This window comes from Salvelinus fontinalis, chromosome 20, assembly GCF_029448725.1.
Source record: "Salvelinus fontinalis isolate EN_2023a chromosome 20, ASM2944872v1, whole genome shotgun sequence".
Taxonomy (NCBI): domain Eukaryota; kingdom Metazoa; phylum Chordata; class Actinopteri; order Salmoniformes; family Salmonidae; genus Salvelinus; species Salvelinus fontinalis.
This window is the reverse complement of record NC_074684.1, coordinates 30,222,236-30,245,700: the sequence shown is the minus strand read 5'-3', so window position 1 is coordinate 30,245,700 and position 23,465 is coordinate 30,222,236. Positions and strand designations below refer to the sequence as shown.

Here is a 23,465-nt window from a genome sequence, read left to right as displayed (position 1 = left end):
ATTTACTCAATGATTAATGATTGTAGGGCGGGCTATCCACACTTCCTAATTCCCGTCTACAATGTTGCAACCATTCTGACTGGATGATATAAAACAGGAGCTGGTATAATTTACAGCATCATTTTAGACGTATTATAAAACCAGGGTAAGTGAAATTTCAAAGATCTTTTTATTGATCAATATGCTCATAGTTTTGGACAGAAGCCTAAGGACATGTCTTTAGCCTATACTAGTGATCTAAGCACTGAGAAATGTAACCTACTGTAGTTGAAAATATCCACATGTAATGTAATCAAATCAATTATTTGCCTGGTAATAACATTATAGGCACAGCACTTTAGTAACTGCATTTGAATTGCAAAGCAATTTTTATTTCAGAAAGGAGAATAAATAACATTTATGAGCATTTCTCTCTCTTTTCCCCTGCTCAGTGCCTTAGTGATGAAGAGCTGGTTTCTCCTTCCTCTCCTGTTTCTGGCATGTTGTTGCCATGGCACCTTCTCTTGCCCAGCCCTTTGCAAATGCTACATATCCCCAAGAAAAACAGAGGTGGTCTGTAATGAAGTCCCCCTCACCCAGTTCCCCTCCTACGGTCTTCCTAGCAACACCACCTCCCTCACCATCCAGTTCACCAACATCAGCTCCATCTCAGAACAGCACCTGAGAGCTACACCCCTTCTACAGGAGCTCTACCTGTACAACAACAACCTGAGCACCCTTCCCTCAGACCTCTTCAGGGGTGTCCCTCAACTGTTCTCGGTGGCTCTCTCGGATAACACATTGGATCAGCTTCCCGCCAATGTCTTCAGCCACGCTCCGCTGCGTGACTTGGTGCTGAAGAACAACCTGATCAGCGGTGTGGATGCTGATTGGCTCCCTGACAACAGTAACCTCACCTGGCTGGACCTGTCAGGGAACCACTTGACGGCCGTACCCACAGCCCTGTTCCAGAAACTACGCCACCTGAAGAACCTTGACCTCTCCCATAACCGCCTGGAGAAGCTCCCGCCAAATTCGTTACACCCTCTGACCAAACTGGAGAGGCTGACGCTGGAGGGGAATAAACTCAGCACCCTGGACGTGTCTACCTTCAGTAACAACCTCAACCTGACACACCTGTTTCTTCTGGAGAACCGGCTTGGACAACTGCCCCCAACCCTGTTCCATGGCCTCCCGAACCTGGCGCACCTGAGTCTGAATGATAACCTGCTGAGCCACATCCCTCCTGGTCTGCTGGACCAGCTTCACTCCATTGATGAGCAGGGGTTGGACCTCACGGTGAACCCCTGGGTATGCGATGGCAAGGTGGAGTACCTGTGGAGGTGGCTGCAGAAGAACCAGAAAAAAGTATTCCTGGCCGATGACATCAGGTGTGCCAGCCCTGAGTCTCTGAAGCAACGGTCAGTGATGTCGCTAACTGACAGTGAGCTAGGACTCTGATCCATCAAACCTTTTTCACTCAGGTTACTGTGATAATTCATAATCTATCTCAAACTGTGGTCTATTGAACTCCTATCTCAAATGAATCTAAGGTAATGTTGGTCTATTGCATGTTGTGTATTTTCATCATAATTATACACACATCCACGTAAATAAAAAAGTGACCTGAATTGGAATTTTAAATGAATTATCTTGATGTCCTATCCTTGCTTTCTAGCACCTTACAGTCTGTCAGAGAGGGGTATAAATACCCCGCCAACTGGCCCCACGTCTTGACTGAATAATATGCCTTTAAGTAATTATGTATTAAGTAAAATTGTGGTAAAAGTAGTCAGATGTTAAAGGCTTAAACACGTGCTGATATTAATCTCTGAACATAACTGAAGGAAATGCAAACAACAGGCCACCGCAGTCTCTTTGTACACATCAAAGATTTATATTTCACCTGTAAAAAATGACAAAAATAGCTGTAATTCAACTGCTAATGTACATGGTATTTTGTCGTTGTTGTGTAGAGTGCCCATGTCATGTTTTCAACTACCCCAAAAATAGTTACAGCAAAAGAAATAAGCGTATGATGAATGACTAAGAATGGAAATTCCCCAGTTGCCCAGGTTTCTATTTCTTTGTTTACCTTATGCAATAAATCCACAAAAACAGGTTGTGGACTTTATCTAAACACACTCATTATTTACTCTGTCTGGTGCATAGCCTGACCCACACAAACACACACACACACATTTCATATAAGGAGCATTGAAATAGTCGTAAGAGCAGATGAAACAAGCAAGCCAATGAAGGCAACAAAACACGAATGACAGCAAGACTTCAGGTAAGGACTTTGATTTAATTACTGTGTCTGAATCCTCTTGACAAACAATATTTTTATCTGTATTGGGAAAAAACTACAACTCAAATGATTTGTTATGTATTATTTATGGCTTATGACTTATATCGAACATTGAAAGATACCGATCATAATAGTATCATCCATTAAAAAAAACTGCATGTATAATGGACTTGATGTTACAGAGCATTAAGGAATTCCTTATGATTTACGAGTCACCTATGTCTTTTGCGTTAACATACACTTCTGCAAATATTAAATCATGTATGTTTTGAGGCCCAACTATCTCTTTGTTTCACAGTTTTAAAAAGATGAGCACCTGGTTCCTCCTTTCTCTGTGTGCGCTAACCTGTTGTTGCGGCCGCAGAAATGGCGCCCTCTCTTGCCCAGACACGTGCACCTGCCATTTCTCTTCCAGCGACACCACGGTGGTCTGCAGTGAAGCCTCCCTCTCCCAGTTCCCCTCCGATGGTCTCCCAGGCAACACCACCTCCTTGTCCATCCAATCCACCAACCTCAGCACGATTACTGCCAACCACTTACAGGCCACGCCCCTTCTGAAAGAGATCCAACTATATTACAACAACCTGAGCACACTTCCTTCACATCTCCTCAGAGCTGTTCCTCACCTGCACACGTTGGATCTCACAGGGAACCACCTGCACTTCCTGCCACCATATGTCTTCAGCCACGCTCCGCTGCATAACCTGGTGCTGAAGAACAACCTGATCAGCGGTGTGGATGCTGATTGGCTCCCTGACAACAGTAACCTCACCTGGCTGGACCTGTCAGGGAACCGTTTGACGGCCGTACCCACAGCCCTGTTCCAGAAACTACGCCACCTGAAGAACCTTGACCTCTCCCATAACCACCTGGAGAAGCTCCTGGCGGGGGCCCTGAATCCTCTGAGCAGCCTCGAGAGGCTCAACCTGGAGGGGAACCAACTCAGCGCTCTGGACCCATCCGCCTTTAGGAACACCCCAAACCTGACGCACCTTTTCCTCCAGGAGAACCAACTGGAGAGGCTTCCCCCGACTCTCCTCCAGGGGCTCCATCGCCTCGATTTCCTGTTTCTCAACTTCAACCGGCTTGGTCACATCTCCAACACCCTGCTGGAGCAGCTCTCCTCCCCACGGACAAGCAACCATCTTTGGGTGGCCTTCAGCCAGAACCCCTGGGTGTGTGATAAGAAGGTGGAGGACCTGTGGAGGTGGCTGCAGAAGAATCAGAAGAAAGCTTTCCCGGCCGATGACATCAGGTGTGCCAGCCCTGAGTCTCTGAAGGAACGATCAGTTATGTCACTAACTGACAGTGAGCTAGGACTCTGATTTATTTGATATTTTTCACTTAAACAATAAGACAGTGGGGAGGTGTCTCAGTATGACCCAGGGGAGTGTTCTTTCTGGAGAAGGTGAAATGTGCCAGCTCTGGTTGTTAAGGACAAGCGGTTGTGTCTCTGACAAAGAAAGAGCTAGGCCTCAAAACTGACAAATAAAACAGGCCCACTCTTCAGGTAACAACTGCAAATTATTCTGTGTTTTGATTGGCTAAAAGGTCTCTCTCTGTATGTATGTATGTATGTATGTATGTATACACACACACACATTTGAGACAAACACCTCTTGCATTTCAATTAAGGCTTCTGTATATTTGTGGATTCCCTTAGGACGGTCTTATAAGATCCACTGGCACTAGGTGGCATCATATTCAATGTTTTTGCACGATAAACTCCCCAGTAGACTATTGAGTGACCTGTCCTGAACAGTTGTTATAATGTATAATACATGGTTGACAACAACTATGCATGAATAGAAAATGGACACCTTTGTGACAGGATGTCTTTGTGACAGCTACTTTTCTACAGGTCAATCAGCCTGGTGGATCTAGGCTCTGGTGGTGGTAATACTAATATAGCCTCTGTAAAGGCAGTCAATGTTGTTCTCCTCCTCAAACGAGGAGGAGCATGGATAGGACCAAGATGCGGATTGAGGGAAATAAGCCATCTTTTAATGAAAACAGCAAACAAGACACTACAAAACAACAAACGTGACTAACCTTCAACCGTCCATGTGTGGACACAGGAACAAATACCCACAAAACCCCAGTGAAACCCTGGCTGCCTTAGTATGACTCTCAATTAGAGACAAACGATACACACCTGTCTCTAATTGAGAATCATACCAGGCCGAACACAAAAACCAACCTAGAAATACAAAACATAGACTGCCCACCCAAAACACACGCCCTGACCATAAACACATACAAAAACAACATAAAACAGGTCAGGACCGTTACAGAACCCCCCCCTCAAGGTGCGAACGCCGGGCGCACCAGCACAAAGTCCAGGGGAGGGTCTGGGTGGGCAGTTGACCACGGTGGTGGCTCAGGCTCTGGACGCTGTCCCCACACCACCATAGTCACTCCCCGCTTCTGTCTTCCCCTCCCAATGACCACCCTAAAACTAACATCCCCTAAATGAACGGCCAGCACCGGGAGAAGGGGCAGCACCGGGAGAAGGGGCAGCACCGGGACAAGGGGCAGCACCGGGACAAGGGGCAGCACCGGGACAAGGGGCAGCACCGGGACAAGGGGCAGCACCGGGACAAGGGGCAGCACCGGGACAAGGGGCAGCACCGGGACAAGGGGCAGCACCGGGACAAGGGGCAGCACCGGGACAAGGGGCAGCACCGGGACAAGGGGCAGCACCGGGACAAGGGGCAGCACCGGGACAAGGGGCAGCACCGGGACAAGGGGCAGCACCGGGACAAGGGGCAGCACCGGGACAAGGGGCAGCACCGGGACAAGGGGCAGCACCGGGACAAGGGGCAGCACCGGGACAAGGGGCAGCACCGGGACAAGGGGCAGCAGGTCCTGGCTGAGGGACTCCGGCAGGTCCTGGCTGAGGGACTCCGGCAGGTCCTGGCTGAGGGACTCCGGCAGGTCCTGGCTGAGGGACTCCGGCAGGTCCTGGCTGAGGGACTCCGGCAGGTCCTGGCTGAGGGACTCCGGCAGGTCCTGGCTGAGGGACTCCGGCAGGTCCTGGCTGAGGGACTCCGGCAGGTCCTGGCTGAGGGACTCCGGCAGGTCCTGGCTGAGGGACTCCGGCAGGTCCTGGCTGAGGGACTCCGGCAGGTCCTGGCTGAGGGACTCCGGCAGGTCCTGGCTGAGGGACTCCGGCAGGTCCTGGCTGAGGGACTCCGGCAGGTCCTGGCTGAGGGACTCCGGCAGGTCCTGGCTGAGGGACTCCGGCAGGTCCTGGCTGAGGGACTCCGGCAGGTCCTGGCTGAGGGACTCCGGCAGGTCCTGGCTGAGGGACTCCGGCAGGTCCTGGCTGAGGGACTCCGGCAGGTCCTGGCTGAGGGACTCCGGCAGGTCCTGGCTGAGGGACTCCGGCAGGTCCTGGCTGAGGGACTCCGGCAGGTCCTGGCTGAGGGACTCCGGCAGGTCCTGGCTGAGGGACTCCGGCAGGTCCTGGCTGGACGGCTCTGGCAGGTCATGGCAGGACGGCTCTGGCAGGTCATGGCAGGACGGCTCTGGCAGGTCATGGCAGGACGGCTCTGGCTGGTCATGGCAGGACGGCTCTGGCTGGTCATGGCAGGACGGCTCTGGCTGGTCATGGCAGGACGGCTCTGGCGCTAGGCAGACGGCAGACTCTGGCCGGCTGAGACGCACTATAGGCCTGGTGCGTGGTACCGGAACTGGAGGTACCGGGCTGAGGGCACGCACCTCAGGGCGAGTGCGGGGAATAAGAACTGGGCACACTGGACTCTCGTGGCGCACTCTAGGCCTGGTGCGTGGTACCGGAACTGGAGGTACCGGGCTGGAGACACGCACCATAGGGAGAGTGCGTGGAAGAGGAACAGGGCTCTGGAGATGCACTGGAAGCCTGGTGCGTGGTGTAGGCACTGGTGGTACTGAGCTGGGGTGGGAAGGTGGCGCCGGATATACCGGACCGTGAAGGAGGACACGTGCTCTTGAGCACCGAGCCTCCCCAACCTTACCAGGTTGAATGGTCCCCGTAGCCCTGCCAGTGCGGCGAGGTGGAATAGCCCGCACTGGGCTATGCAGGCGAACCGGGGACACCACCTGTAAGGCTGGTGCCATGTACGCCGGCCCGAGGAGACGTACTGGAGACCAGATACGTTGGGCCGGCTTCATGGCACTCGGCTCGATGCCCAACCTAGCCCTCCCAGTGCGGCAAGGTGGAATAGCCCGCACTGGGCTAAGCACGCGTACTGGGGACACCGTGCGCTTTACCGCATAACACGGTGTCTGACCAGTACGACGCCCTCTTACTCCACGGCAAGCCCGGGGAGTTGGCTCAGGTATCCAACCCGGCTTCGCCACACTCCCCTTTAGCCCCCCCCCCCCCAAGAAATTTTTGGGTGAGCCTCTCGGGCTTCCAGCCTCTCCGCCTTGCTTTTGCCTCATAAAACCTCCTCTCCGCTTTTGCTGCCTCCAGCTCCGCCTTGGGGCGGCGACACTCCTCTGGCTCTGCCCAGGGTCCTTCTCCGTCCAGAATCTCCTCCCAAGTCCATTCCTCTTTTCCCCATTGCTGTAGTTCCTTTTCTCTCTCCTCAATCCGCTTGGTCCTGTTGTGGTGGGTGTTTCTGTAAAGGCAGTCAATGTTGTTCTCCTCCTCAAACGAGGAGGAGCATGGATAGGACCAAGATGCGGATTGAGGGAAATAAGCCATCTTTTAATGAAAACAGCAAACAAGACACTACAAAACAACAAACGTGACTAACCTTCAACCGTCCATGTGTGGACACAGGAACAAATACCCACAAAACCCCAGTGAAACCCTGGCTGCCTTAGTATGACTCTCAATTAGAGACAAACGATACACACCTGTCTCTAATTGAGAATCATACCAGGCCGAACACAAAAACCAACCTAGAAATACAAAACATAGACTGCCCACCCAAAACACACGCCCTGACCATAAACACATACAAAAACAACATAAAACAGGTCAGGACCGTTACAGCCTCATTATGTTCAGAACTTCATGGTTTCCCCTCTCTGCAGTGTCTCACTTTGATATGCACTTCATTCTTCTTCTCCTGTTTTTTAATGGCATTGAAATCAATTTGGTGTGTGTGTGTGAGGGAGAGAGAGAGAAAAAAAATCTGTGAGTTTGTCCTCTGCAGATGTGGCACAGGCCTCTCTGTCCTCAGGAGGCCTTGATCACAGTAAGTGAGAGACACAATCATTTATGACTCTTGTAAAGCAGCACCCACGTCTCCAGAGGTGGTTACTTATGAAAATTAAACCCTGATCATAAATATTTGCTGAAGAGCGGAAGAAAACATATCTTCCTGAAACGGCAGCGGACGTCGGAGCGTTTTCCCCCGGCATCGTACGATAGAGTTGGATAGAGGGCGCCAAAGCCCGTTTTAACATGGACAGCGCAATTGAGGGCTTTAACCATTTTGAAGTAGCCAACAGGGTGGGACTTGCTATGGGTTAAAGAACGATTAAATAATTCCATCCAAGTCAGCAGGAGGTGTCAGCCAATGAATTATACTCCTGGGCAAACATTCCACAATTAAATCACCAACTTTGACTTGTTCCGACTATACACACTCCAGCACAGTAGGTGGTGGTACGCACCTATGTACTGCCAAGACAATCATAGGAGAAGAAATTGACCACTTTAAAAGAGAAAAAGCCCTCAATAGCTGGAGGCATCAGACAAAGACAAAGATTGCAAAGATAAGAGATCTCAAGTGCATCTTTATGCGTCCTACTCATCCTCGCTCGTCCTGCCCGGCGAACAGGTGACCTTTCTCTCTGATCAGGATGGACGAGACAGAGTGTCTGCTCTGGCATCGCGCCGCACTGTAATGACTGACTGATAGTGATTTAAAAAAGGTTATTGGCAGGGCTTTTTAAAGGTTATTGGCAGGGCTTTTACAGTGTTATTAACAGGGCCTTTAAAAGGTTATTAACAGGGCTTTTAAAAGATTATTGGCATGGCTTTTTAAAGATTATTGGCATGGCTTTTTAAAAGTTATTGGCAGGGCTTTTACAGTGTTATTAACAGGGCCTTTAAAAGGTTATTGGCAGGGCTTTTAAAAGGTTATTAACAGGGCTTTTGAAAGGTTATTGGCAGGGTTTTAAAATGTTATTGGCGGGGCTTTTAAAATGTTATTGGCGGGGCTTTTAAAAGATTATTGGCATGGCTTTTTAAAGGTTATTGGCAGGGCTTTTACAGTGTTATTAACAGAGCCTTTAAAAGGTTATTGGCAGGGCTTTTAAAAGGTTATTAACAGGGCTTTTGAAAGGTTATTGGCAGGGTTTTAAAATGTTATTGGCGGGGCTTTTAAAATGTTATTGGCAGGGCTTTTCATGCACTTGTAAATAGTTTTGGCCATCTTGATTTTACGCCAAACAAACATGGTTCATTACAAGATGAAGAGTTAAAATGTAATTCATTTTCCAAATGAGGGTGATATGAGTATGACTAGTAAGTGCTCAATAACTCTGCCTTATAAAATAAATACAAATAATAACTTCATATTCTACATTTGAAAAACTGAAATGTATTTTTTTTTATGAAACGTATTGCCAACCTAAATATTTCAGTCAAAATCATTTGGATAGAGAATGGCATCTCAATAAAATGCTGTGAACGCTATAGTGCTTTGTAGTAATTGACTGAAAACAAGTTGTGGCTAAAAATGCTTTATGGAATTGCTGTGATTTACAGTGTTTGATTGATATACACCCCATCATGATTCACAGCACCTGATTGAAGAGGTTGTCATCTTCCATCTCTGAACTACAGTGCCTTATATAAATACTCTCTCCACTAAGGTCTTGTCTGAATCCTGGCACCTTTTTGAATACATGTGCCATTGTGGTAAAGCAATGATCATGGCTCACAACTACGGGCCTTAACGCTGCTGTTACGAGAGCAGTGTAAGGTCAATTCTATTTCAATTCAGCCAATTCAGAAAGTTCAGAAAAACTCAGAAAAACTGAAATTCCCTCCAAACATGTGATGGTTTTTTTTACATAGAAATTTGGGAATTGGAATTTAAATTTAATTCCTGAACTGACTAAATTTAAATGGAATTTATCCCAATCCTGTAAGACACAAATACTATTGTTTGATCTAAAGGGCCAAACTGATCCTACTGTAGATCAGCATTCATTCAGACTCTTTCTGCATACAGCCCAGGAGGAAGCCTCCCAAATGGCATCCTATTCCCTACATAGTGCCCTACTTTTGATCAGAGCCATATTGGCCCTAGTAAAAAGTAGTGCACTATAAAGGGAATAGGGTGCAATTTGGGAAAGGAAAACAGTATTGTTTCCCACTATAATTTTTTTTTTAAATTGAACTAGTAAGAACAAGTTATTATATACAATGATGGCCTATCAATGTACTGTAGACTTAATTTTTCTGTACTCAAAGTTTTGACACGTTTATTTTCAATAGACCCCACATGTCGGATTTCTTATGTCAGCGCCCTTGAAATCCCACAGTTCATGGTCATTTTATTTGTTGTAGATGTTCAAAGCTCTATCAAAAGTGAGAGGAGGTAGCGACGTGCTCATTAAATACCTACCTGCAGCCCCCCCCCCCCCCCCCCCCCCCCCACACACACACACACACACCCACACACACAGATAGAGAGAGCAGGTTTAAAGGCGCTACATGGTCAATCTGCCATCTGCATTGGCCGTGCAGCACTTAAGGTGATACGGCTGCGCAGCAAGGGAATTCATACTTCTTGCGCTTCGCGGAACAGAGCAGAGTTGTTGTGAAGGAAGTTGTCAAGGAAGTGAGTTTGTGTTTATACAGGACCATCCACCCCCACCTACCGTCCACAAATAATGTCAATGTAGAGCTATACCTCCTCACTGTTACAAGATGTGGCCTCTGGGCGCCTCTGGAGGCTACGCAATTGCGTCACACCCTCAATATGTAGCGTCTGACTACATTTTCAGATCAAGCATAAATTTACTTTAAGGGTGAACCTACTCATCATACCTCAATGATAGCATGCAGGTGTAGGATCTTAATTTGCTAAAGCATGAAAATAGTCCTGTAACAATCGGCTATGTGGATTATAATTAATGGACATTGCTGTCTGACTCAGGGTTGGGGTCAATTCTGTTTTCAATTCAGACAGTGAATGGGGCCGATTCATACTTAGGAAATGTACACATTTCCTACACACACCTTTCCTACACAGTACTCAGTATTTTCTATTCAGATTTAATTTATTCAGTCACCAGCTCTGCAGGTGTGGCTACTTTGCGCACTCTGAATACATTTCATTCAACAGTTGAAACCCTCCCACTTGTCCTTTCAACAGATTTTGTCATTGAGTTTTCATTCAATAGGGTTTTCAGTACTGTACAGTATCTTAAGCCAGCCCTTAAAAATGGTGTACCTTTCAGTTAGAATTTTATCGACAGACTCACTAGAACATATTGAGAGAACTGGTTCAGAATATTAGGGATATATTTTAATTGTATTTCTTTAATTGAACCTTTATTTAACTAGGCAAGTCAGTTAAGAACAAATTCGTATTTACAATGACGGCCTACCCCGGCCAAACCCGGATGACTCTGGGCCAATTGTGCGCCACCCAATCACGGCCAGTTGTGATAGAGCCTGGAATTGAATCAGGGTCTGTAGTGACGCCTCGAGCACTGAGCTGTAGTGCCTTAGACCGCTGCACCAGTCGGGAGCCATCTAAATATATGCATATTTGTCTCCAGTTCAGCACCAGTTCTAGATTATATAGGTTTAGGAAAGTATTTATAAATAATTTTTAAAAAACAGGTTTGGAGCGTCTTTATGCATGACAGAAAGAAAACGGTGAAAAGGATGAATGTAAATAAAAAATGTAAAAAAGTAATACATTTTTTATTTCAACTTTATTTAACCAGGTTGGTCAGTTGAGAACAAGTTCTCATTTACAACTGCGACCTGGTCAAGATAAAGCAAAGCAGTGCGACACAAACAACATAGTTACACATGGAATAAACAAGCATACAGTCAATAACACAATAGAAAAAAAGTATATATACACAGTGTGTGCAAATGGCGTGAAGAGGTAAGGCAATAAATAGGCCATAGTAGCAAAGTAATTTCAATTTAGCAGATTAACTCTGCAGTGATAGATGAGCAGATGATTATGTGCAAGTAGTCATACTGGTGTGCAAAAGAGAAAAAAAGTAAATATAAACAATATGGGGATGAGGTAGGTAGATTGAATGGGCTATTTACAGATGGGCTGTGTCCAGCTGCAGTGATCGGTTAGCTGCTCAGATAGCTGATGTTTAAAGTTAGTGAGGGAGATATAAGTCTCCAACTTGCAATTCGTTTCAGTCATTGGCAGCAGAGAACTGGAATGAAAGGCGGCCAAAGGAGGTATTGGCTTTGAGGATGACCAGTGAGATATACCTGCTGGAACGCGTGCTAACGGGTGGGTGTTGATATCGTGACCAGTGAGCTGAGATAAGGCGGAGCTTGACCTAGCAAAGACTTATAGATGACCTGGAGCCAGTGGGTCTGGCGACGAAATGTAACGAGGTCACAGTGGTGGGTGGTATATGGGGCTTTGGTGACAAAACGGATGGCACTGTGACAGACTGCATCCAGTTTGCTAAGTAGAGTGTTGGAGGCTATTTTGTAAATTACATCGCCGAAGTCGAGGATCGGCAGGATAGTCAGTTTTACGAGGGTATGTTTGGTGGTGTGAGTGAAGGAGGCTTTGTTGCGAAATAGGACGCCGATTCTATATTTCATTTTGGATTGGAGATGTTTAATATGAGTCTGGAAGGAGAGTTTACAGTCTAGCCAACCACCTAGGTATTTGTAGTTGTCCACATATTCTAAGTCAGAACCGTACAGAGTAGTGATACTAGTCGGGCGGGCAGGTGCAGGCAGCGATCGGTTGAAAAGCATGAATTTAGTTTTACTGGCGTTTAAGAGCAGTTGGAGGCCACGGAAGGAGTGTTGTATGGCATTGAAGCTCGTTTGGAGGTTTGTTAACACTGTGTCCAAAGAAGGGCCAGATGTATACAGAATGATGTCGTCTACGTAGAGGTGGATCAGGGAATCACCCGCAGCAAGAGCGACATCGTTGATATATACAGAGAAAAGAGTCGGCCTGAGAATTGAACCCTGTGGTACCCCCATAGACTGCCAGAGGTCCGGACAACAGGCCCTCCGATTTGACACACTGAACTCTATCTGAGAAGTAGTTGGTGAACCAGGCAAGGCAATCATTTGAGAAACCAAGGCTGTTGAGTCTGCCGATAAGAATACAGTGATTGACAGAGTCGAAAGCCTTGGCCGGGTCGATGAAGACGGCTGCACAGTACTGTCTTTTATTGATGGCTGTTATGATATCGTTTAATACCTTGAGCGTGGCTGAGGTGCACCCGTGACCAGCTCGGAAACCGGATTACACAGTGGATAAGGTACGGTGGGATTCGAAATGGTCAGTGATCTGTTTATTAACTTGGCTTCGAAGACTTTAGAAAGGCAGGGCAGGATGGATATAGGTCTATAATAGTTTGGGTCTAGAGTGTCACCCCCTTTGAAGAGGGGGATGACCGCGGCAGCTTTCCAATCTTTAGAGATCTCGGACGATACGAAAGAGAGTGTCACGTTCCTGACCTGTTTTCTGTTGTTTTGTATGTGTGTGATGGTCAGGGCGTGAGTTTTGGGTGGGCAGTCTATGTTTTCTGTTTCTATGTTGGTTTTGGGTTGCCTGGTATGGCTCTTAATTAGAGGCAGGTGTTTTGCGTTTTCCTCTAATTGAGAGTCATATTAAGGTAGGTTGTTCTCACTGTTTGTTTGTGGGTGATTGTCGCTGTGTCTGTGTTTATTGCACCACACGGTACTGTCTCGTCTCGTCTCGGTCGTTCCTGTTCATGTGTTCTTCGTTTCATGTAAGTTCGTAGTTTAGGTCTGTCTAGTTCGTTTTGTTATTTTGTAAATTAGTCAAGTGTATTTCGTGTCTGTCTTCGTCTTGCATTAAAGCATTATGTATTCATCACCCGCTGCGCCTTGGTCTACTAACTCACCGAAAGACAGCCGTTACAGAGAGGTTGAACAGACTGGTAATAGGGATTGCAACAATGGCGGCGGATAATTTTAGAAAGAGAGGGTCCAGATTGTCTAGCCCAGCTGATTTGTACGGGTCCAGGTTTTGTAGCTCTTTCAGAACATCTGCTGTCTGGATTTGGGTGAAGGAGAAGCTGGGGAGGCTTGGGCAAGTAGCTGCGGGGTGGGCGAAGCTGTTAATTACATATAATTATAATAGGCAGAATAGTGTATAATAATAGCAGGCTATACCCTTGTCTTTTGCCTGCACCAACCATGGAACTGTGTGATGAAGCGGCCAAGTATTGCACCATGCGTCGGGTTCAAGCTGTTATGGCTTGATCTGCGCTCCACTCCATAACGATTTAATGAGCCGACGTCTTTAAAAAATATATAAATAATCAAATGTTACTAATGATCCTCCGCAAAAACCACACATCCGTGACAGCGTTTACAAAGGAAGCAACCCACTGTGCACACACTAGTTGAATCAGCGTTCATTTCAATGACATTACGTTGAACCAACGTCAAGTAGATATTGAATTGACGTCAGTGCCCAGCGGTAGATGAAGGTAAACGAAAAACAATGTAAATAAATGGAATGATAATGCAGACTATACCAACTGAAGGAAACTAACAGTAAATTGACAGTGTAATATGTGTGGTTATTAGGTCTACTGACGGTCGATAGTGATAGTGACTCATTTTTAACATGATAGAAATGGGAAACAGAGAAAGTCGGGGTAGCTTATAATAAAGACATTCGAGAGTGCCCATCCCTGAAAATTAAAAGTCTGTACATTAAAAATTCAGCACAATGGCAAAGCATTTAATAAACATTCCTGTGGGTAAGTTGATATGCTTCAGATTGTTGCCATATGACTGGTTTCACATGTCTCCAGCGATTATAAGGTAAACTAGATCTAAAACAAGTGTAATTTATATTTACAATCCCCTTCTGCAAACAGATTACTCATTTTTGATGTTAACACCAGCTCGTATCAAGTTGTATATTACAAGTGCATGGAGAATGGTGCTATTAAAAAATGAAGTAGATGCTTTTTCCACTTGGAACCGGTAGGTTCGCTAGACTTTATTCATGATGTTATTATTAGGGAATAAAGTCAATGTCGGAATACGGTGTATCTGTAGAAAACACCTTCATTTACTTGAGCTCCACCCCAAAGGAATAGAGGGTGAATAGTATGCTATTCTCCTGCTTAAGTTCAAGGTCAAAATAAGCATAGAGAGAAAAGTGCAAAAAAAGGGATTTTACGTTCCATTTACACACGCTTAACTCGGGTCAGAATTCCCCCCTAATTGATTGTTGGCATTTTCAGATCATTAAATGCTATTTCAACTTACTTCCTGGAATTGACTCAATTGAAAACTTGAATTGACCCTAGCCAACTTTGACTATCATCCAACTCTATTGCTCACACAAAACAAGAAAGTCTGAGTGCGAATGTTGGGACAGCTTAAATTGAGCACACTGTTGTTTTACATTTCTCTTAGAGACATGATGGAGAGCAGTACAGCCCAGGCATCCATCTCATTGACCTTGCAGAACTAAACGCAGCCAAAACAATCACCTGACGAGACAAGAGATGACAGACTAGGAATTTAACACCGGCCGCAACCAGGCAGTGACGTGCCTTGGCTAATGAGAGAGAGTAGTAGTGAGGGAAACTGGCAGGTTTCACCTTTCTGTTGAAGGACTTAACAGTAGTTCTGTTGGCCCCGAGCCTCTTTAGTCCCTCCTGTAGATCTGAGCGGTTTGGACAGGTGGAAGCTAGTTATAGAGTGGCTATAGTTATAGACTGGCAGGTCTCACTCTCACCCTTTGGCAGGCTGAAGTCTGCCTGCAATGGCGGAAATACTGGCTAACCTTTTCCTCCTCCCTGATCCTGTGCTATGCAATTAGACCACACACCTTCGTGCTGTGGCTTTTTGTTAAGATATCTTTGTCCTCTCACCTAAGCTGCCATCTAAATATATACTACACAGCAACACCTTCTCTGCCCTCTTACACTATAATTAAGTCTTATAAGTTCCAAAAAAAGAACATTTCAACTTCATTAGCTCTCATAGATAAGATGTGAGGGGACATATAAAGTGCATTTATAATCTCTTCTAAAGAGATGATTGGGGGGGGTGGGGCGTTGTGTGTGTGATTGGAAGAATTTTTCTGGCTCCGTCTATCCTGGTGGGATTTAACCTTTCGTCTATTACAGAGCGCTCAGCTGTTGTTGATACAGGTTTAGTGGGGTCCGGTTCTGGGCCCCTGACCAACGCGTCTACTGTTCGTCAACCCTGTTTGTTTTGAAGCATGAGCTTCAAAGAATCGGGAGACAGAGGGTCAAGGTGATGACAACAGAACAGGGTCAAGATGATGACGACAACAGAACAGGGTCAAGGTGATGACATCAGAACAGGGTCAAGGTGAGGACATCAGAACAGGGTCAAGATGACGACGACAACAGAACAGGGTCAAGGTGATGACAACAGAACAGGGTCAAGGTGATGACATCAGAACAGGGTCAAGATGATGACGACAACAGAACAGGGTCAAGGTGATGACAACAGAACAGGGTCAAGGTGATGACATCAGAACAGGGTCAAGGTGATGACAACAGAACAGGGTCAAGGTGATGACAACAGAACAGGGTCAAGGTGATGACATCAGAACAGGGTCAAGGTGATGACAACAGAACAGGGTCAAGATGATGACGACAACAGAACAGGGTCAAGGTGATGACAACAGAACAGGGTCAAGGTGATGACAACAGAACAGGGTCAAGGTGATGACATCAGAACAGGGTCAAGGTGATGACAACAGAACAGGGTCAAGGTGATGACATCAGAACAGGGTCAAGGTGATGACAACAGAACAGGGTCAAGGTGATGACAACAGAACAGGGTCAAGGTGATGACAACAGAACAGGGTCAAGGTGATGACAACAGAACAGGGTCAAGGTGATGACATCAGAACAGGGTCAAGGTGATGACAACAGAACAGGGTCAAGGTGATGACATCAGAACAGGGTCAAGGTGATGACAACAGAACAGGGTCAAGATGATGACATCAGAACAGGGTCAAGGTGAGGACATCAGAACAGGGTCAAGATGATGACGACAACAGAACAGGGTCAAGATGATGACGACAACAGAACAGGGTCAAGGTGATGACAACAGAACAGGGTCAAGGTGGTGGTAACAACAGAACAGGGTCAAGATGATGACAACAGAACAGGGTCAAGGTGGTGGTAACAACAGAACAGGGTCAAGGTGATGACAACAGAACAGGGTCAAGGTGGTGGTAACAACAGAACAGGGTCAAGGTGGTGGTAACAACAGAACAGGGTCAAGATGATGACAACAGAACAGGGTCAAGGTGATGACAACAGAACAGGGTCAAGGTGGTGGTGACAACAGAACAGGGTCAAGATGATGACATCAGAACAGGGTCAAGATGATGACAACAGAACAGGGTCAAGGTGATGACATCAGAACAGGGTCAAGGTGATGACAACAGAACAGGGTCAAGGTGATGACAACAGAACAGGGTCAAGGTGGTGGTAACAACAGAACAGGGTCAAGATGATGACATCAGAACAGGGTCAAGGTGATGACAACAGAACAGGGTCAAGGTGATGACAACAGAACAGGGTCAAGGTGATGACAACAGAACAGGGTCAAGATGATGACATCAGAACAGGGTCAAGATGATGACATCAGAACAGGGTCAAGATGATGACAACAGAACAGGGTCAAGGTGATGACATCAGAACAGGGTCAAGGTGATGACATCAGAACAGGGTCAAGATGATGACATCAGAACAGGGTCAAGGTGATGACAACAGAACAGGGTCAAGGTGGTGGTAACAACAGAACAGGGTCAAGGTGATGACAACAGAACAGGGTCAAGATGATGACATCAGAACAGGGTCAAGGTGGTGGTAACAACAGAACAGGGTCAAGGTGATGACATCAGAACAGGGTCAAGATGATGACATCAGAACAGGGTCAAGATGATGACAACAGAACAGGGTCAAGATGATGACAACAGAACAGGGTCAAGATGATGACAACAGAACAGGGTCAAGGTGATGACATCAGAACAGGGTCAAGATGATGACATCAGAACAGGGTCAAGGTGAGGACATCAGAACAGGGTCAAGATGATGACATCAGAACAGGGTCAAGGTGAGGACATCAGAACAGGGTCAAGATGATGACATCAGAACAGGGTCAAGGTGAGGACATCAGAACAGGGTCAAGGTGATGACATCAGAACAGGGTCAAGGTGATGACATCAGAACAGGGTCAAGGTGGTGGTAACAACAGAACAGGGTCAAGGTGGTGGTAACAACAGAACAGGGTCAAGGTGATGACAACAGAACAGGGTCAAGATGATGACATCAGAACAGGGTCAAGGTGAGGACATCAGAACAGGGTCAAGGTGATGACATCAGAACAGGGTCAAGGTGGTGGTAACAACAGAACAGGGTCAAGGTGGTGGTAACAACAGAACAGGGTCAAGGTGGTGGTAACAACAGAACAGGGTCAAGATGATGACATCAGAACAGGGTCAAGGTGAGGACATCAGAACAGGGTCAAGATGATGACATCAGAACAGGGTCAAGGTGATGACAACAGAACAGGGTCAAGATGATGACATCAGAACAGGGTCAAGGTGAGGACATCAGAACAGGGTCAAGATGATGACGACAACAGAACAGGGTCAAGATGATGACGACAACAGAACAGGGTCAAGGTGATGACATCAGAACAGGGTCAAGGTGATGACAACAGAACAGGGTCAAGATGATGACAACAGAACAGGGTCAAGGTGATGACATCAGAACAGGGTCAAGGTGATGACAATAGAACAGGGTCAAGATGATGACAACAGAACAGGGTCAAGGTGATGACATCAGAACAGGGTCAAGGTGATGACAACAGAACAGGGTCAAGATGATGACAACAGAACAGGGTCAAGGTGATGACAACAGAACAGGGTCAAGATGATGACAACAGAACAGGGTCAAGGTGATGACATCAGAACAGGGTCAAGGTGATGACAACAGAACAGGGTCAAGATGATGACAACAGAACAGGGTCAAGGTGATGACATCAGAACAGGGTCAAGGTGATGACAACAGAACAGGGTCAAGATGATGACAACAGAACAGGGTCAAGGTGATGACAACAGAACAGGGTCAAGATGATGACAACAGAACAGGGTCAAGGTGATGACATCAGAACAGGGTCAAGGTGATGACAACAGAACAGGGTCAAGATGATGACAACAGAACAGGGTCAAGGTGATGACATCAGAACAGGGTCAAGGTGATGACAACAAAGTGTCACAGATGGTAAGGTTGTTAGGAACTTACTAAATGGCCTTGGAGTGTCCGAGAGGTTTGGACTTACCTGGGATGCCCCCCAATGGACAGGAATTCAGACAGGAATTCGGGAATGGGAATTCATCATGCGCTGTATAGTAAGTACTTGCTTACTCAACGTACAGATTCATGTACAGTATTTACATCTATGCCTGTAGACTGAAGCACTTCATCCATCTGAATTGGCAACTTTAGGTCCATCCGTCCATGTATATTTGTGCTTGTTTTATTGCTATTTGCACAGTATTTCCATCAACATCGCACAAGTGGGAGTGTTACATTACCCCAAGGTATTAGTCTAGGCGCGTTCATTGTCATTATGCAGACTTTGCTGTCACATAATGATTCATGGTAAATGCATATCTGAGTAAATCTAACGTGTGAAATAAATACTAAGCCCCAGAGGAACCATGGGCCTATGCTTAATGAAACAGTCACTCAATAATGTTTATTGTTTTTTTACTTCAACCCCAAATCCTTTGCGATCATTGGACGAGACCACTTGAGAAGAAGGTTGTTCCGGTTCATAAAATATAATTGTCTCTCGCGATGAGAAAATCAGTCGTGGAGGGAATCACCAGCAACTTGCCTGAAGCAGTTCTATCTATCTCTATGGTCTCAACCTCATGTGAAACCACTTCTTTTTTATTTTGTTTTACCTTTATTTAACTAGACAAGTCCGTTAAGAACAAATTCTTATTTACAATGACGGCCTAGGAACAGTGGGTTAACTGCCTTGTTCAGGGGCAGACGGACAGATTTTTACCTTGTCAGCTCGGGGATTCGATCTAGCAACCTTTTAGGTTACTGGCCCAACGCTTTAACAACTAGGCTACCTGCCACCCCTATCTATCTCTATGGTCTCGACCTCTTGTGAAGTCACTTCCATCTATCTCTATGTTCTCGACCTCTTGTGAAACCACTTCTATCTATCTCTATGGTCTCAGCCTCTTGTGAAACCACCTCTATCTATCTCTATGTTCTTGGCCTCTTGTGAAGCCACTTCTATCTATCTCTATGGTCTCAGCCTCTTGTGAAACCACTTCTATCTATCTCTATGTTCTTGGCCTCTTGTGAAGCCACTTCTATCTATCTCTATGGTCTCAGCCTCTTGTGAAGCCACTTCTATATATCTCTATGGTCTCGACCTCTTGTGAAGCCACTTCTATCTATCTCTATGGTCTCAGCCTCTTGTGAAGCCACTTCTATCTATCTCTATGTTCTTGGCCTCTTGTGAAGCCACTTCTATCTATCTCTATGGTCTCAGCCTCTTGTGAAACCACTTCTATCTATCTCTATGTTCTTGGCCTCTTGTGAAGCCACTTCTATCTATCTCTATGGTCTCAGCCTCTTGTGAAACCACTTCTATCTATCTCTATGTTCTTGGCCTCTTGTGAAGCCACTTCTATCTATCTCTATGGTCTCGGCCTCTTGTAAAGTCACTTCTATATATCTCTATGGTCTCAACCTCTTGTGAAACAAGAGGCTCGTCTGTCTCGTCTGTCTCTTGCACCTGGCTCGTCTGTCAGTAACTGGCACGGACTGAGACACTGCTAGAGAGGGTAAAGTGCCTCAGAGAGATGGGGGGGAGGGTGTGTGGGTATTCACGGTCTTGTCATGTGCCCAGTAATTTAATTTGGTCAGACGTTCATTTTCGTAGGCTGTCCACAAGAGATTATTTGACCAGCAATTAATGTAATTTGCATCATTGGTAGAAGATTAACCTGGGTCTGGGGAACCATCCCTCCAAGCAGTTCACCCTAGGCCTGCTCATAGCCAAGCCATTGCCATATGGCTTGGCCTGTTTAACCTTCAACCAGAGGGTGTGCGATTCTATTATAACGTCCTTCAGCTAGCATTTATTGCTATTCGCCTTCACACACCAACCACTGTTCTCTCCTCCTCCTGCACTGTTGTCCGGGAAACACGTTTCCCCAGGGCCGGGAGCAAAGACGTGGCATCACGCCATGTTCCCATTAGCTCTATCATCTTCAATGCTGCTAAAAGGTTATTGTGTGCATGCAATCATAAAGTTTTAACGAGCCCTATAAGAAAATACATCAAGAGATTTATATTCTTTATATTCTCTCTCCGTGTTAATTACAGAAAGAGGTTTTAATTGTTATGGGCCCTAATTATATTGATTGATTTATATCTGATGAAGATTTTGCATTTAGTCTAATTTCTGTGGCCCCTTGGGTTTAATCAGCTGTTGATGTTGTTGGAAATTATAGTATATAAGCTATAGGCCTGGGTAAATGAGTGTCACAATTCCAGTAGTGGCGATAAAGGAGTCAGGCGCAGAGAGCAGGGTAGTAAGTAGCAAGTGGATTTAATATTTCCAAAAAGATATATCACGAGACGGCTACGCCACACATCCAAAGGCGCGTCAAGTACAGTCCAAAACAAACAGGACAAAATCCACAGGGAACAGACACCACAAACAGAAAAACAAGCCCGCACAAAAGTCGGCGGGCCAACTGGGTTTAAATAGCCCACAATGAACCTAAACACAAAACAGGTGCAACCAATCAGACACAACTAAATGAAACAGAAAAGGGGATCGGTGGCAGCTAGTAGGCCGGAGACGACGACCGCCGAGCGCCGCCCGAACGGGAAGAGGCACCATCTTCGGCGGGATTCGTAACAATGAGTCATTCCTTATCATTCTTCGTGAAATGGAATTGTGCTCGTTCTGTAGGCTACATGCCATCTGCGTCATATTGAACATTGGCACTGGTGCCCCATACAGTGCGTTTGAGGTGAAAATTTATATTTACTATATACAACGAAGGAGTGGCTTCATAAGAAGAATTTCAAGGTCCTGGAGTGGCCTAGCCAGTCTCCAGATCTCAACCCCATAGAAAATCTTTGGAGGGAGTTGAAAGTCCGTGTTGCCCAGCAACAGCCCCAAAACATCACTGCTCTAGAGGAGATCTGCATGGAGGAATGGGCCAAAATACCAGCAACAGTGTGTGAAAACCTTGTGAAGACTTACAGAAAACGTTTGACGTATAAAACGTCAAGGGTATATAACAAAGTATTGAGATAAACTTTTGTTATTGACCAAATACTTCTTTTCCACCATAATTTGCAAATAAATTCATTAAAAATCCTACAATGTGATTTTCTGGATTTTTTTCTTCTCATTTTGTCTGTCATAGTTGAAGTGTACCTATGATGAAAATTACAGGCCTCTCTCATCTTTTTAAGTGGGAGAACTTTCACAATTGGTAGCTGACTAAATACTTTTTTGCCCCACTGTATATATGAGAGAGAGAGAGAGAGAGAGAGAGAGAGAGAGAGAGAGAGAGAGAGAGAGAGAGAGAGAGAGAGAGAGAGAGAGAGAGAGAGAGAGAGAGAGAGAGAGAGAGAGAGAGAGAGAGAGAGAGAGAGAGAGAGAGAGAGAGAGAGAGAGAGAGAGAGAGAGAGAGAGAGAGATGAACACAATGTCCTGAGCAGAAGCCAGATTGGATTTCTAAAAAATGATCGTACAACAGACCACATTTACACCCTCCACACTCTAATTGATAAACAAGTTAAAGGCAAAATATACTCGTGTTTTGTAGATTTCAAGAAAGCATTTGATTCAATTTGGCACGAAGGTCTTTTTTATAAACTAATAGAAAGTGGTATTAGAGGGAAAACATCAGATTTTTATTAAATCAATGTAGACTAAAAACAAATGTGCGGTTAAAATTGGCAACAACCAAACAGAGTTCTTCTCTCAGGGGCGGGGAGTGAAACAGGGCTGCCCAATAAGTCCAACATTATTTAACATCTACATTAATGAATTGGCAAAAACATTAGAAGAATCGGCAGCACCTGGTATCACCCTACACAACACTGAAATCAAGTGTCTGCTGTACGCAGATGACCTGGTGCTGCTGTCTCCCACTAAAGAGGGGTTACAGCAGCACCTAGATCGTCTTCACAGGTTCTGTCAGACCTGGGCTCTGACCGTTAACCTAAAAAAAACAAATATAATGATATTCCAAAAAAGGTCCGGATATAGGAATGACAAATATAAATTCTATTTGGACACAGTTCTATTAGAACACCAAAAACTACACATATCTAGGACTAAATATCAGCAACACAGGTAGCTTTCACATGGCTGTGAATGAGCTGATAGACAAAGCAAGAAGAGCATTCTATGCCATTAAAAGGAACATCAAAATCGAAATTCCAATTAGAATCTGGCTCAAAATGTTTCAATCAGTTATAGAACCAATTGCTCTATATGGCAGTGAAGTATGGGGTCCACTCTCTAATAATGAATTTACTAAATGGGACAAACATCCAATTGAAATATTGCATGCACAGTTTTGCAAGACTGTATTGCAAGTACAAAGAAAAACTCCAAATAACACATGTAGGGCAGAATTGGACCAATACCCCCTCCTCATTCGAATAGAAAAAATAGCCATCAAATTTTACAACCATCTAAAAACAAGTGACCCCAAAACATTCCATCACACAGCTCTACAATGTCAAGAGATGAAACCAGAGAAGAGTCCCCTCAGCCAGCTGGTTCTGAGGCTCAGTTCACCAACCCAAACCAACCCCATAGAGCCTCAGGACAGCCCTCAGAAAATCTGGCCCAACCAAATCATCACAAAACAAAAAGAAAAATATATCACCTATTGGAAAGACACCACAAAAAATCAAAGTAAACTTCAATGCTATT

General features: G+C 45.6%; 2 protein-coding genes across 2 annotated transcripts; both read left to right on the top strand.

The window, feature by feature from the left end:
• Positions 1-56: 56 nt before the first annotated feature.
• On the top strand, positions 57-1,627 carry LOC129817700 (leucine-rich alpha-2-glycoprotein-like). The gene is made up of 2 exons (XM_055873192.1): positions 57-145; positions 432-1,627. The coding sequence occupies exon 2, from the start codon at positions 442-444 to the stop codon at positions 1,438-1,440; it is 999 nt and encodes a 332-aa protein (XP_055729167.1). The 5' UTR covers positions 57-145; positions 432-441; the 3' UTR covers positions 1,441-1,627.
• A 557-nt stretch (positions 1,628-2,184) lies between these two features.
• On the top strand, positions 2,185-3,814 carry LOC129817699 (leucine-rich alpha-2-glycoprotein-like). The gene is made up of 2 exons (XM_055873191.1): positions 2,185-2,272; positions 2,589-3,814. The coding sequence occupies exon 2, from the start codon at positions 2,599-2,601 to the stop codon at positions 3,613-3,615; it is 1,017 nt and encodes a 338-aa protein (XP_055729166.1). The 5' UTR covers positions 2,185-2,272; positions 2,589-2,598; the 3' UTR covers positions 3,616-3,814.
• Positions 3,815-23,465: the final 19,651 nt, after the last annotated feature.